Here is a 16,526-nt window from a genome sequence, read left to right as displayed (position 1 = left end):
AAAAAACAACACAATAAGAGACTGAAAAGGTAAAAAACTTAAATACTGAAACATGGGGAAGTTGAAATACTGAAAGCCTGAGAAACAGTAAGTGAACAATAGTAGTTCTTGACAATTATTTCCCTTAAGTTTAAGGATGTCCTTGTTTAAGTTTGGTTTAAAGCTTAAGCTCGGAACTTAAGTGCACTAGACTTGCCTCTATTAGAATATTTAGGGGCCGGTTTACAGAACGCGATTAAAATTTAATTCGCGATTAGCTGACGTTTGCCAATGGAAAATAAATGGCGACTTAGTTCGAACTAGTTCACTCTCGAATTGAATTTTAATTTCGCTTTCTGTGAACTGTTCTTGGTGGCGACGGATAAAATTCAGCAAAAATCTTTTCAGAACCCACTCGAACTATGTCCCCCCGACTGGCCCCTACCGTGCAAACAGTAGTTTCAGCGGATCGTGAGACTGATATTCATTTAACATGTTCAGCGCAGGGAAATCCACCGCCAACATTCAAGTAAGATTCTCGTGTAAACATTCTATTAAGCTCCTAAATCAATTTCATTATGGATGTGTTGTTAAGTAAACACGTGTAGGATTCATCTCGTAGGTATTCAATTACTAGAGGTTTACTGAGTGTGCAAACCGTATTAATGGTGTGAGTCTCGCATTAATGTCAATAACCTGTCAAAAATATGTCATAAATCCCATCCCTTTAGCTGGTTTCGGGAAATCGAAGGCCACCTACAACCCGTACATTCATCAGCGCGCTTCGAACCCTCGCAAGACATCCTTCACATTAGACGTCTAAAATCCGAAGACGCTGGCAGATGGACGTGTAAAGTATCTAATAACTTCGGGGAACAAAGATTAGATATCCATCTTACCGTCACTGCGCATTTAAGCGTCCATGTCCTGCCGCAGCTACAGGTATTTTTATTTGGTGGAATTCATTTTTGTGCGATATGAGCATAACGAAATTCTTAGGTGATAAACTCCGGGGAGAGCGCTATTTTCAATTGTACTGTTTCGGGATCGCCCGTGGGACGCATTCTGTGGTTCAGGAACGGAGAACCGCTACTAACCGATGGAAATAGAAAAGTTAAGCTATTAAGTCCACTGGTTTTAGCTGTGTACGGGGTAACACGACATGACAGGGGAATGTATCAATGTGTTGTCAGGAATGATCGAGAGAGTGCTCAAGGCAGCGCCGAACTTCGGCTAGGAGGTAGACATTAAATAATGTACATTAGACTTAAAACGTTTATCGCACTTTATTTAACAGCCAACAAATTACCCTCACATGCGTCATAAATTCTAATCTTTGGCGATGCAAACCAAATAACACTGCAATTAATTTGTGTCAGAGATGCCGCAAAAATGTACTTATTGGATTGGCATAGACAGTTTCCAACCAACGTGCGTTAAGTTGGCCCCACCACTTTCAAACTTTGAAAATGCACATACGGCATTCAAATGTGCTCGGAAAGTGCTGAAGAATGCTGCTATTCATTTAAAAAATGCTACTTTAGTTTTATAGATTTTTTACAACTTAACGGTGGCCCTACATTTTATGTACTGGACGTTTTGTTTATGCCATTTAAAAGTCCTTTAAAAATGCTGGCAAACGCCGTATTTTAAATAAAAAGTGCTGGGAAAATAACGTAGTTTTTTAAATTTATATAATGGTTGGGCTAACTTAACGACAGCTCAACCATTCATGTGCTAAACGATTTCTTTATGTCAACTAAAAAATCTTGAAAAATGCTGGCGAATGCTGTACTTTAAATAAAAAATGCAGAGAAAAAAATGAAGTTTTTTATTTAAATAATGATTGGGCTAACTTAACAACAGCCCAACCACACCGAGTGCCTTCGAGTTTTTTATGTCAACTAAAAGACTTTAAAAAATGCTGGCGAGTGCTGTACTTAATTCAAAAAGTGCTGAGAAAATAACATTGGTTTTTAATATCGAAAATTGGTGGGCTAACTTCTTAACGGTGGCCGGACAGTCCAATCTTACACCGAGTGCTCTACGATTTATTTATACATATGAACTAAAACTTTTTCAAAAAACTGGCAAAGGTTATACTGCAAATAAAAAGAGCTGGGAAAACAACAGTTACTTTTAATTCAAAATTTATTAGGTTTAGAAAAGTTTTGAAAATCCACATAGAAACTTTAGAAGGAGCTATACCTCTAGTAAATTAAAAAAACAAGGACAGCATGTTAGTATGGAAAAGCGAAGCAAATATTTTCTCTAAATATACTAACAAAAATGAAGATAAGTTATATTCAGCTGTAGCCAAAGAAGCAGACGACCCTCTTTCTTTGCTAGAGAAAACACATAAAAATTCCAAAGAAGTGGAAACAACAAACGATGACAACGACGAGATAATGAAAGATGAAGAAGATAGAGCAGTTGACAACTGGAAAGGGGAAGGTGCAACTAAACCTAAACGTCCACGGAGATCTTTTCTGGAAAATCAAATGAATGGGAATTTATGGAACTTTCGGCACGGCCAAAACAATTCCTATATTTTTAATTAAAAATGGAAACTGTTCTACATTAAGAACGATCACGATTAATAAAAAAAGTTTACGTTTACTAATACGTGTGGATTTGATGCACTTGTTCAAATATTGTCTTCATGTTACTGTGACTGCCCCGCATTTGGAGAGGGTGTTGTAGATGACAATTTTTTGGCCGAACTTTTACAGAATTTGGTCAAGGGAAAAATATCTAGACATTCTTACATACTAAGAGCTAAAATTTTGTCTCAAATTTTTGATGAAATCCTCAGGCCCGATGGTTTAATAGAAATTCCTTGCGTATGTACGCAGCAATTATTAATAGACAGATTACCTACTAATAATTTCTAAGAGTGGTCTAAGAAAGAAATCACGGTTTGCTCTAAGTGTAGTTACAATAAAACCAGAAATTACGCAACAATTATGTTAAGTGACAATAATTTAGTAGCTGAGCTTGTTACAAAGACAATGGAGAAAACTTGCTTTTGTCCAAAATGTGACGAAAAGTATCTGAACGTGAAATCAAATTTGAATGAAAACTACATATTTATTGACTGGACATCAGTTTAATTGACCAACACAAATAGAAGTGTTCAGTTATGCCAAATTCCTGCTAATATAGCATTAACCCATAAAAACCTAAACTACAAACTCCAGGGGGTAGTGGAAATTATCGGTGAAGGAATTCTTGCTAGTGATGTAGGCCATTTTATTGCCTATTGTAAAAGGCCAAATGAAAAATGGGAAATATATGACGATCTTCAAGACAAAGTGAACACAAACTGTCCTCCGGAAAAAGTTTTAACAGGTTGTGCCCTACTTGTTTATCGCTGTTTGTAAAAGTATAATATTTATATTTTTTTATTGTTTATTTTATGTTAAAATGAAATGTTTTTTTAAATACAGTACTAATTATTGCGTTTTTAATAAACAATTCCAATCCATGTAAATCTACTTAAAAAAAAATAAACGATATGTAATGTACCTAAGTAAGCACTGCATTTAAGGGGGAGAATTTTCGATATTAAAAACCAATGTTATTTTCTCAGCACTTTTTGAATTAAGTACAGCACTCGCCAGCATTTTTTAAGGTCTTTTAGTTGACATAAAAAACTCGAAGGCACTCGGTGTGGTTGGGCTGTCGTTAAGTTAGCCCAACCACTATTTAAATAAAAAACTTGTTTTTTTTCTCAGCACTTTTTATTTAAAGTACAGCACTCGCCAGCATTTTTCAAGATCTTTTAGTTGACATAAAGAAATCATTTAGCGCATGAATGGTTAGGCTGTCGTTAAGTTAGTCCAACCATTATTTAAATTTAAAAAACTCCGTTATTTTCCCAGCACTTTTTATTTAAAATACGGCATTTGCCAGCATTTTTAAATGGCATAAACAAAACGTTCAGCACATAAAATGGTTGGGCCACCGTTAAGTTAGCCCAACCAAAAAAACACAAAACATCTCTAAAACTAAAGTAGCGTTTTTTAAATAATTAGCAACATTCTTCATTACTTTCCGAGCACATTTGAATGCCGTATGTGCATTTTCAAAATTTGAAAGTGGTTGGGCCAACTTAACGCACGTTTCCAACCACACATAACAATATTTCTCTTAACGCCGATGAAAGGCCGCCGTAAAGAAACTACTGATAACAATCCAACTGCTTCCAGTCCCCTTTCACACATTCAACAAGCGTAAAGTACATTTGTCAGTGTCACAACAAAGACGATGAGGAGTAGTTTTGGTGCAAAAACGACGTTAAATGGGCCAAAAAGGAACAAAACATTAAGCAAAAGCCATTATCGATAATTAAAATAAAACATAACTGTTAAAAATTGGCAACTCCTTAATTGTTTGTTCTAATAGAGTAACACGAAACTTTTCATTATTATTATTAAAATTTAAAAATGAGAAATTCCGCAAAACCCACTCAGACTCAGACAACTGGAGCGCTGTTGTATATTATAATGATTATTAATTCGGTCCATTGAGCGATTTGCCGGCCCACCTGGTTGTGTAACCGAAACCGCAACCCTTTGAGCGAATTTAATTTGAACAGTACGGTTTATTTAACAAATAGTTTTTCGAATGATCGCTGCAGTTTTGACAAACCAAAGCTCACGTTGAAAAATATCAATAAGTCGCGGGCTCATAACAAGAAATGCGAAACACTTTAACTTAGGTAAAGTTAGCTTAATGAAGTGATTTATCATCTTCTGCTAACTTTTAATGATATTTTCTTTAATTTTGTAGGTAATAGCAAAAAAGTTGCTTGTGAACTGCTCTTAGTCAAGTATGAAATTATTTTACGAGTAAGAAGGGGAAGTATGTTTTTAAATGATATATTGTTGACGGAAGTTAAAACTCATTTCCGGTCGGTTTTTCATGAACTGAAAGCGCGGCTGGCGGCTGGAATCGCTGAGGCGGCGGAACTTTCTCAAACGCTTGTGCTATATTAATAACAATTATCGCCACAACACAAAACACCAAACGAAACGAATACTCGACGCGCATTCGCCCATTTGCTATTTTTTCAGGAAACGCGCAACTTCTATCGGAACTTTTTACTGTCTTGACTGACCATTAAGTTCTTAGCCATTTGGTTAGATTTATGGTAAATAATGGTAATCAATTTTCGTAGACACCATACCCGAATTACAATATACATTCATTGAACAAGCGATGAGACCCGGGCCGCAAGTATCACTTCGTTGCTCCGCTTCTGGGTCTCCACCTCCACAATTCCGGTGGCTTCTCGACGGCGAACCCCTTTCTGATATATCCTCAGGACATCGGTAAGCAATACCAGTTTCACCAAAAAATTAACTGTTGTTTTTATCCTAATTATCGGTCCTTTATTGTTAATATCACATTTTTATTTATAATCCATCAATCATGTACGATGTACAGTCACGATAAAAAAGAATGATACCCCTAAAACCGCAGCCAGAAATCTTCTCGATAGGATACGGTTAATGTGTACATTTACAAAAATTATTTACGGTTAATGTTAGAAAATATTTTTTTTGACGAAAGCCGTACATTCCCTGACTCACTAAAACTATTTACTATTATTAGAGATAACTCTATGAAGCTTATTATCGTTGGAAAGCTTTTTTAATTATCTATCTTTTTCAGAAAATATCATTGTTCTCAAACTAAAAGTTTTTTCGTATATTGTTCATAAAAGCAAAAATAGGTCAAATTTAAAAAACTATTGGGAATTTTGCGATTTCCTTGACACCAATCAAAATATTTTTTTTTAATTTATTATTAATTTTTTTAATAGTTTTGCCATAATTGAGAAAATAAAAAAATAAAAATTTGTTAACACCCCCGTGTCTTCGAAAAATTCAAAATTATTATTATTATTTAATGGAATTTGATCTGCTCTTTACAATGGAACAAACCGTTTCGCTCTCAGTCTTATAGTTTCGCCGCAATTGTTTTAGTTTTCGCCGAGAAGTTCTGTTACCACCAAGTGTTTTTTTTCTTTTTTTTCGCTTTTCTCGCTATTTTTAATGTGTTTTTTAAGTATTATAAAAGCGCAATTTGGCGAGTTATGGAGCTTTTTCGGATCGTTGGGACAGCTAGCTTGTGATGATCAATTCTTTTGCCCGCTGTTGCTAAAGAAAAAAAATGGCACCAAAATTCAAAAAAGACGTAAAATAAAATAAAAATCGTGGTCAAAGTAGAGGACAGAGATTGCGTTATTATTTTTATTAGGTGCATTTGGAATGGTGTTAATAGTTTGTTGGTTGCGTTAGGTATGCAATCAGTCAGTACGTTGATCAAAACGGGGATGTTATTAGCCACCTAAACATCTCAAACGTACGAGTGGAAGATGGTGGTCTTTACAGCTGCCGAGCTTTAAATTCGCTAGGATCAACAGAGCACTCAGCTCGGCTCAATATATACGGTATGTTTTATTCATCGTTGTAGGAGACTAGCATTTAATACATTTAGTGCAGGTCCTCCATTCATACGATCTATTGGACCTGTAAAAGCGGTGGCTGGAGCGGATATAACTTTACACTGTCCATATTCGGGCTATCCAATTGGATCAGTCCGTTGGGAACGTCACGGCCAAGAATTGCCTCTTGATTTGAGGCATCGGCTGGGCGAAGAGGGATCTCTAACGATATCGCGACTGGATCCAGCCACTGATTCGGGTTTTTACGCCTGTTTTGTCACCAGCAGGGACGGCGAGGTGGCTCGCAGGGAGATCCAACTTATTGTAAACAGTCCGCCGATCTTGGAACCCTTTCGCTTCCCGGCTAGTCTCCAGGAGGGCGGTCGTGCACAGGTCACCTGCTCTGTGACTTCCGGGGACATGCCAATACACTTTGCCTGGTATAAGGACGGGGAGCACATATCAGCCGCTCTTCAGGTAACTAACAAATTGCGCTAATAAATCAAGATCGATGAACACATCCACTGCAGGTGGAGGAACGTGCGGCCGAATTCTATAGCATACTAATATTCAAAGAAATTTCCTCCAAACACAGTGGGTCTTACACTTGCGTCGCAAGCAATTCCGCCGCGAGAGCCAACTATACCGCTCAGTTGATGGTTAAAGGTAGAATTATACATCGTATCCTGTATTATTATTTATTAAACTATTGACCAATAGTCACTCCTCAGTGGGTCACTGAACCCCAAGACGTTTCAGTCCTCCTTGGAAACCCAGTCCTGGTGGGTTGTTCGGCAAAGGGGTTCCCCGAGCCCCAAATAACATGGCTCAAAGGGCAAGGTAATTAACACTAAATAAATCAACAACACGTTGCACCGTGTTTTAATGTTGGGCAGGAAAGACATCGACGGATTATCAGCCTCTGCTCAACATACACAGTCGTGCGACATTGCTGGCAAATGGTTCGATGTGGATTGAATCTGTGAGCCCCCAGGACGAAGGATATTATTTATGTAGAGCCACTAACGGCATAGGCTCGGGGCTCACAAAAGTTATTTACATCGGAGTTAACGGTAAAATATTTTTTCGCCGACAAATAACGAATGTTTTTTTCCTGGTCAATTGCAGAACCAGCAAGATTCGACGTGCCCGCTAAAAATGTGTCGGTGAAGAGAGGCAATGCGGCGAACTTGCTGTGTCATGTTTATGGCGACATTCCGATTGAAGTTCTCTGGACCTTCAACGGAAATCGGTTAGACGTAAACACTTACAGGTAATGTTTTCAAAATTTCTTGTTCATAACTTGGTGTCTTAATCAAACACGATTCGGTTTTTACGTCGAAATGAATGTTTATGTAAGCCCATCAAGCTCTTCGAGGGTACAATTATATCTCGGAATATTGTTTAAGTAATCAGTCAAAAGTAACGAGTGTTTTTTGTCGTTTCTCGTATTTTTATATTTCTTTGGAAACCGATTACCAGATATACGGCAAGCAGCACAAATACGGAAAATGGGGTGAAATCGCAAGTCACTATAGGACGCACGGATCGGGAAGATTCAGGGGTTTATAAATGCTTGGCTGAAAACACCTTCGGCCGCAGTGAGCACATCATTAATCTTGCCGTTCAGGAAAGACCAGATCCACCTAGTATGTTAGAAGTAATAGAAGTAGCTAGCCGTTCCGTGCGTTTATCGTGGCGACGTCCATTCGACGGCAATAGTCCAGTTATCGGCTACTTGGTCCAATACCAGATCTTGGGACCCAACCAGGACTGGGAGCAGCCAAACGCCCTAAACCTAACACTGCCAGCGAACACCCTTCCAGAGTAATGCGAGAAACGCCCGATCGCGTCAGTGGTCGATTAAATCATCAGTTTTAGCTCCGACATCAACCCCCAAGAAACGGCCGTGATCGGGGGCCTCCTCCCCGCTCGCGTGTACACAATGCGCTTGCTTGCAGTAAACAGCATAGATCAGAGCGCGTTCACGGAAGCCGTGATTGTGAAAACGCAAGAAGAGGAGCCGTCCGAGGCGCCGAAAGACGTCCGAGTGGAGTCGGTCGGACCTGGAGAACTGTTCTTGACTTGGGCCGTTCCGGCTAGGGAGAGCTGGAACGGGGAACTATTAGGATACATTGTGTCCTGGAACGAGCACGGGGGCCTCCCGAACCAAACTAAAAGCTTGACGGTTAAGGGCTGGGCTACCACAAAGTTGCAATTAACAGGATTGAGAAAGTTTACTCGTTACGACATTAACGTCCGCGCCTTTAACAGTATTTCAACAGGACCGGCCTCCCCAACAGTCATTGGGACCACCAAAGAAGGGGTCCCTGAAGCGCCACCGCAAAACATCGCTTGCTCGCAGATATCCTCACAGAGCATGAAAATATCCTGGACACCGCCCCCGCAAACGCTGCACGGGGGGCTCATCCAAGGGTATAAAGTTTATTACAGGCCGCTGCCGAACGAAAACGGTAAGCGTTTATCGGCACTCAATAAAAAATATTATTGGTGTCCCATTACTTCAGTCGACATTCCCACGACCGGGGAAGTTAAAAGGACCTCCAGCACGGAGACATATTTACATACGCTCTTCAAGTATACTAATTATTCTATCAAGGTACTAGCGTACACCGGCGCTGGAGACGGCCTAATGAGCACCCCGTTATACTGCGTCACAGAGGAAGACCGTAAGTAATCCACATCCGTTCGGCGATTTTTGAACTTTATTATGCGTGTTATAAAGCCTATGCCGGCATCTAGTGGAAAGTAGAACAAGTATGCTAGGTTTTTTCACGCGTTACAGAGACTAACAACTTCAAGAAAATTTAAACATTTCGATATAGAGAGGGACAGTGGATTAGAAAAATACGTCAACCATTTACTATGTCCTACTATCAAAAATAACTAATTAATTAATATATAATTTAAACAAGTTTTCACTCAAATATCCACAAAAAGTCCAGCAGTGTTGTTCCGGATCTCCATTCGAGGTCTTGAAATGAAATTTAAAAATTTATAAAGCTTTCATTAGCGACGCATCAGCGGAGTGACAATTAGTGAATTTGCCGGTTATATTTAGCCATATAGATGCATTTTAATGTAATAATTTTAAATTTAAACAAGTTCGTATGCAGATTCATTTAGGATTCATTAACTTATACGGCGGCCCGTTTTCATTTTTAATAGGAAGAAATTAATGTCGAATGAAAAAATAAATGTGTGAGAAAAAGTGTGGAATTTTTTTAATTGCAATTGATAGAAAATATGGGTTCTAAAACACTGCCAGTAATGAGATTAATCAACCGTGATATTTGGTGCCTCAGGTGGGCGCCTATTACATAAAACCTCTAATTATTATGTATTGTGTGGTGAGTCAAGCCGTAGACATTCTATTTTACTGTTAACAAGAATAAATCGCCTAGAATCAATATTTGTAGATTTTTAAGTACCAAGCGATCATTTGAATTTATAATTAGACTAGACGTTTTTTTTCTTTCTAATTAATAAACTGGAGCAAACTAAGGGGAAAAAATGTTATCTAATTAAATAATACCGCTCGAAACACATGATACCTAGTTTCTTACCTAGGTGGTAGTCCCTTGATAAATAATTATTGGGTCATTATTTTTCTCTAATTTGAATTTGTGGCAACTTAAGACCGCGGATGAAAAGTGTATGTCGTTGACACTTTTGATACCGACGTTCTCCTGAACAATATGCTAAACAGCGCGCCTACTATGAAAATCGCGACTGTTTTATGGTCCGTACGCACGAGCAGCCTCTGGTATTCAATCAAGATAATTTTGTGATTTATTGTGCACTGAAAACGGCCATAAAGGAGTCCATCGTTGATTAGATATATCTAAATAATAAGTAATGGGTACGGCCTGCAAATTGAACGTATGGCCATATTTGAATAATGCTGCCGACTGTGTGAAAATTTAATCATCACTTCGGGGTTGATTGATGTTATATAAATTAGTAAATAGAGGAAGGGTTGTTTTTCTGTGTACATTTCACTCCTCCGACCGTCCCTCTATTTTCCATTAATAAATCTCTACCTGTCATGCGGTTGAGATTTACCCCTCCGGTCGTCCCGACCTCCTTTATTTACGCAACGGTCAATTTGCGTCTGCAGACAATAACAGAAATGGACTGACAATGTGTAATTGGAAAGAGATAGTTCCAGTTACTTTACGACGGATTTATACATTATGTATAAGTTTGGCCGAAAATGAACAAATAAGATGGAACCAATACAAATTTAATTCGATTTTACATTAAACAGGCAAACAACGGTAATGCAACAATTGTTGGGACAAAACCTGCTGACACTTTTTCTTACTGGTTACAGTCGAGGTTTCGTTAAATAACGAACACAAGTAAACGAAAGTAAGCGTGTTCTAGTTTTAAACATTACGTGAACTTGATATGAATTAGTAAAATTTCAGTTAAGTAGGTACACCTAGTTCACAGTATGGTTGGCTGGATAGAATGAGAATAGTCGCAATGGCGCATTCTCACTATGCTCATCTTGCGACTTTTTCACCGTTTCAACACATCTGAGTGTTGCAATGCTGGAAAAATTGATTTGTTTGGTTCATGACCTTACCCAAAGAATTATATTTTATTATGCCACATTTAGCTCACCGAGACCTCACGCCAACACAGGAATTAAACCAATTATTGATTAATTAAGTAATTACTTGTTACACCATTGAGCACAGGTGAAAGAAAGCAATTTACTTACGAAAAAAAATCATTTTAAATACTTTAAATTACAACTACAGGGTTGCTCGCACAAGACTTTGCGCTTGCAAAATTGTTGATTGGAAATTACCTTGCGCGAAAATTGGTCTAATATTTAATATTGCAATTTAAAGAAAAAACGTTACTGGCTATAGTTAACACTAAAATACTACACTAATTATTTTTTTAATACAAAATTCGGAAATTGCCAAGGCCCATAATATAAAATGAGAGGCTAGTTTTGCCATGGATAATATTTTTTTCAGATAGTCTACATTTCAAAAATGCAAATTTCTCTTCATTAGTTTCATAATTACTAAATTCGTAAATTAATAGCTTAGGCAAACACGTATTTCGCAATCATTTAAAAGGTACGTACCGCACATGATTAAATTAACTTCATGTATGGTCTCAAAGTATTAAAACAATTTTAAATCACCAATAGAATAGTCGTTTGTAAAAATAAAGTAATGAGGCATTATTCTCGATTTTTATGCGTAACTTAATTTAAATCAATACTAGGGCCTTGCTGAAGTTTTTAGTGCGTACTGGGACGCCACTGCTCGGAGTGTCGGTACTCCGTATATTGTAATGAAATCCGTTGCAGTTCCAGGTCCTCCTGCAGACATAAAAGCTGCAGCACTGACAGGCGAATCAATTCTTGTCTCTTGGTTACCACCTAGTAAACCAAACGGTCGCATAAGTCATTACACAGTTTATGGGCGTGAAGCTGGCCGCGTAGGAAAACACACGAGTTATAATGTTCGAATGGAAAACATGGTTTACATAAATGGATTAATGTACGAAGTCAGGAATTTGGTCGAGCACCAACTTTACGAATTTTGGATCTCGGCCACTACGAGTATTGGCGAGGGTGAACCAACTGCCATTGTAGCCCAAGCTACAAATTCGAGAGCTCCTTCTAGAATTGCTTCCTTTAGTCAGACAATCAAAAAGCCCATCAAATCGAAGATTTTGCTGCCTTGCTTGGCCGTCGGAAATCCCACCCCTAGAACTAGGTGGATTCACAGAGAGAAACCCATAACTTTTAGTTCCTTCTATGAAATCACGTCCGAGGGACATTTGAATATTCACAGTAAGTTTATAGGTGTTTTGCGAAATAAATTTTTCGCTTTATAGCAACATGGGCTATAAAGCGTTTTATCATTGTAAATCTATCGATTTTTACGGCTGCTGAAATGGACGTGGTGATGAAAGATATGCAAAATATAGGTAACACGGGCGTTTGACAAAATTTGCTTAATTAATTTGATTACATACGCTTATAGACTATAATAACCATCGTTTAAAATTATTACGTTGAACTACTCAATTTAGATAATTACGAAGAATTATTATTATTACTTTTAAACGTTTTGCCTTTTAAACTCGCGTTTATTTGCGTCAAACAATTGTCTATGTAAAAATCAGATAAAATGTATTACATTCGTGGATTAAAAATAATTTTTGATAATAAAATGCTTTTATTGCGTGAATAATTTATGTAGTTTTAATGTACAATCAAAAAGAATAATTTCACTCGAGTTTTGCTTTTAACTCACTAAACAGCGCATATAAAAATTAAACAAATTGTGTTTTGCTAAAGGTGCGGACCAGTCCCTGTCAGGCAATTATACCTGTTCGGCGAAAAATCTTTTTGGCGATGATAACATTACTTATACTTTAATGGTATTAATGCCTCCAAGCGCCCCGATTTTAGAGGTGCAGTTTAGCACTTCTCGAAGTATTCGGTTACATTGGACACAACCCGAAGATGGGGGTTCTATTATCCAAGGTTTGTTGGCGGTAAAATGATATTATAAGTTCGAGCCAATTTTAGGCTATACTTTGAATACAAAACACGAAACGGACGATTGGACTTCTTTGGAACTTTCTCCGGAACACAGTGTATATAATTTAGATAACCTTCGATGCGGTTCAATCTACCACATATATTTACTAGCACACAATAGAGTCGGAAACGGAAGTCCGAGTCCAATTCTTACAGTCAACACTAAGGGCGGCGCTCCACTTCTCCCGAAAGAGGAGGAGCTGATTTCAACAAACGCAACAACTTTGCAGCTGAATTTGTACAATTGGCCCGATGGTGGGTGCCCTATTTTGCAGTTTTCGATAGAATACCGCATATATGGGACGAAAAAGTGGAACCTAATTTCAAATTCCATACTGGACGAGAAAATCCTCATTCAGAACCTCTCACCGGCCACTTGGTACCAACTGAAGATCACCGCAAAAAACGATGCCGGAAAAATGACCGGACATTTCAATTGCGCAACCACCACCTTAGGCGGAGGTAAATAATTTTAATTGATCGGAAATAAAATGGATTGGTTACACAAACAGCCATTGCACCCATTGACGCAATTAACAATAACACCAGTGCGGCGAAAGGATACCATAGGAAAAAAGTACTTTGTAATTACAATATCTCTATGTAAAATAACACCTAAAGCAACAGCAACTGAATAATTTACGATGCAGTGGCGTCGGCAAAACTAGCGCACACCGCAGTTTTAATCCTGAAAACTAAAAATTACTACTGAACAATTACGCATAGTTTGCGAAAGCAAGCACGCCGCTGCACCGCCCAGTCTATTAACATAAATATATGAGAGTTACTGTTAAGGTCAATTCCACGCAGGCAAGGACGTTATTTGGACTGACTTGGACCAATGCAAACAACTTCGGAACCACCCACATTTTTTCACTTAATGACTAATTAAAAACTTCGTTGCCTTTAGGTAAAATACCGCTACCGCCAAATTTTTCCGACGGAACAATATCGAACAATGACGAATTCAACTACAAAGAAGCTTATATCATCGGGCCGAGCATTTGTGTCGTGATTCTAATAATTTGCGGAGGCTTAGTTTGGCTAGTCTTGACCAAAATCAAGAAACAAACGGCTGAAAATATCCAAGAAGAGGAAGAAATCACCGATGAAAAGGCGGCCGAGCGGGAGAATAAACGAAACTGCCAACAAGTTTACACCTCATCGCCTATTAAATCGGCTGAAAAAATACAAGACAATGTCTCTGGTGCGTGCTTAAGGCCATTTGGCGGCTGTTTAATTGTCAATTTCAGGGATGTATGAAATAAGTCCTTATGCCACCTTCAGTGTGCCTGGCAACAACAGCAGATCAGTCACCACGTCAACGCTAGACTACACAATGCAGTTCAAAACTTTCGGGCACATTGAAGATGAAGACCACAATGCCATCATTTATCCAAAAAATCCAAGCTCGAAGCACAGCTGGCACAAACACCGTTTTTACAGCAATGAAGGCAAGTACCCACTACTAGAAAAGTCACTTATCTTAATTTTGAATAATTCCACGTACGGCCGGGTGATTTGAAAATGTCATGCCAATAAACCCCAGCACTTGGGATCGGTAGGTACTCCAACCGCAACCATCGGTGGCAATAAACTATATTTAGTCGTAAACTTGAGGACACGAAATAATTTTAGTTTTCAACTTAAATACAATTACTTAAAATAAGATTTCATTTGATGTTTTTAGTAAATTTCAAAGTCATTATGTTGACGAAATCCGTAATCAATGCAACTAATAATAAAGCTGATTTCAATTACAATTGTCATATAATTCGTATTGAGAATAAAATTAATCAAAAGTGGAAATTTTATTATTTGTTGATTCCAACAGTTGACTCGAATACAATTGCTTAAAGATCTGATGTTTCTAGTAAATTTAACCGTCGAAACCTTTGGCCGATGAAACCAATTTCAATAAAGATGTTGTTTAATGCGCGTTGCTAAATAAATTTGTTCTCCCTATGATATTCAGCGAAAACGAATTGCATCCCTTTTTGTAACAAAAATCTAAACACGATTACCAAAGTGACAAACTGTAAACAAATTTCTGATAAATAAAAATAAATTAAATTAAAAAAACATAGTTTTGTTTTTAACTGGAGCCATCTTTTCTTTTAATATATTCTATTACTTGTTAAAGAAATAGTAATAATCATTGAACAAGTATCAAAATAGGTAGAATTCTTAAAACGCATAATTTACAAAGAGGCCTTTAGAGGCAATCAATTTTTTTTTAATTCATTAATTAATTTTTTTTATTGCAAAATCAATTTTATTTCACATTGAGAATTAAACGACACCTTCATTAGAATCGGAAAAGGGAATAGAATTATTGGATTAACGGGTTTATTAACATAGTGATTTTTAAAATTATTAAGAACATTATAAAACTCAATCTTATTTTAAGCAGTTGGATTCAAATTAAAAAGTAAAATTATTTCGTGTACCCAAGTTTAGTTTATTGCCACAGATGTTTGCGGTCCGAGTACCTACCGATCCCAAACCGGGGTTTATTGGCATGACATTTTCAAATCACCCTACTGTACCTAAATAAAAAATCGACATTGAGTTAAGTCGTTAGAATGAAAGAATCTGCTCCAAATTCAAGTAATTAGGTGCTTTCGAAGTTAAAAAGTTTCGTCTAACAGGCGAGGTGCCGAAATCCCGCCTGCGGTCCAGCCGGGCCCCAGCCCGCGGCGACTCAGAGTCGGACGACACCAGTGGAAGTCCTTGCGGCGACTGTCCTAGCAGTGGTCCAAATTACAGAGTTCCGGTGAAGCAGTCGTCACGAGGTGAGCGACAGCCCGCTGGATCAGTTTTGAAACTTTGCCGGTTGCAGATTTGTTTCGTCCCGATTCTAGTACCGAATCTAACGACGTTTCTCCCTTAGCTGAACGTCGTCAGACGCCTCGGCACGTTGTAGGGGTTCAGCGGCGACAGCACCGTCCTTCAAGTTCCAGCAGGTAGCCAAGGTACCTTAACCTTTCACTGCTTATGTCGCTGAACGAAAAAACGCTTCATGTGTGCATTGCATATAATTATCTGTGCTAGTTTTGCGTCTGGTGAAAGGGGGTTGTCAGGTAGCGTTGTCACAGATTGGGGTAACTTTTCAGTGAAGAATGCGAAGATGCATCGCCGGAAGACATGAGATTGCATCCCCCGACTGGATTTTCCGACAGCAGAGAACTGAGCGAGGCTGAATGCGACAGAGACATTAGCATGACCACTAGGAAACTCCCCAACGATTTAGCAATTTTATTAGCTAGGTATTTTCGGTTAATAGTGTGGCATTTTTAAATTCATTTATTTTGTCGGTAGGTATCAAGAGAGAAAAGAACAAGAGCGAAGAGAATTTACCATACATGTGTAACAGCAACACTGTTTTGTTTTTCGTTAGATATTTATTGTACCGGTGGAGATCATTTTGTAACACGGAATTAATATATTAATGTAAATATGAAGAGAAGTGAATAAAGTTAATTCTAA

The 16,526-nt window shown here is 38.0% G+C and overlaps 1 protein-coding gene across 2 annotated transcripts in view; it reads left to right on the top strand.

Moving 5' to 3' along the window:
• The window catches only part of Dscam3 (Down syndrome cell adhesion molecule 3), a 45,875-nt gene extending 29,349 nt beyond the window's left edge, over positions 1–16,526 (top strand). The window contains exons 7-28 of one of the 2 annotated variants that reach the window (XM_064359532.1): positions 388–508; positions 711–921; positions 979–1,219; positions 5,162–5,315; positions 6,288–6,439; positions 6,492–6,910; positions 6,964–7,099; positions 7,154–7,273; positions 7,330–7,506; positions 7,562–7,706; positions 7,916–8,260; positions 8,315–8,907; positions 8,962–9,123; positions 11,793–12,281; positions 12,792–12,980; positions 13,026–13,499; positions 13,948–14,244; positions 14,291–14,491; positions 15,689–15,832; positions 15,880–16,003; positions 16,154–16,306; positions 16,359–16,526. In XM_064359532.1, coding sequence (XP_064215602.1) covers positions 388–508; positions 711–921; positions 979–1,219; positions 5,162–5,315; positions 6,288–6,439; positions 6,492–6,910; positions 6,964–7,099; positions 7,154–7,273; positions 7,330–7,506; positions 7,562–7,706; positions 7,916–8,260; positions 8,315–8,907; positions 8,962–9,123; positions 11,793–12,281; positions 12,792–12,980; positions 13,026–13,499; positions 13,948–14,244; positions 14,291–14,491; positions 15,689–15,832; positions 15,880–16,003; positions 16,154–16,306; positions 16,359–16,410 — 5,099 coding nt within the window. In that variant the 3' untranslated portion in view covers positions 16,411–16,526. Of the gene's footprint in view, positions 1–387; positions 509–710; positions 922–978; positions 1,220–5,161; positions 5,316–6,287; positions 6,440–6,491; positions 6,911–6,963; positions 7,100–7,153; positions 7,274–7,329; positions 7,507–7,561; positions 7,707–7,915; positions 8,261–8,308; positions 8,908–8,961; positions 9,124–11,792; positions 12,282–12,791; positions 12,981–13,025; positions 13,500–13,947; positions 14,245–14,290; positions 14,492–15,688; positions 15,833–15,879; positions 16,004–16,153; positions 16,307–16,358 lie in introns of both variants that reach the window. The other variant, XM_064359531.1, reaches the window with a different exon arrangement.

Source organism: Tribolium castaneum, chromosome 10 (genome assembly GCF_031307605.1).
Source record: "Tribolium castaneum strain GA2 chromosome 10, icTriCast1.1, whole genome shotgun sequence".
Taxonomy (NCBI): domain Eukaryota; kingdom Metazoa; phylum Arthropoda; class Insecta; order Coleoptera; family Tenebrionidae; genus Tribolium; species Tribolium castaneum.
The sequence above is the reverse complement of the archived record's forward strand: the minus strand, read 5'-3'. Positions and strand labels throughout refer to the sequence as shown.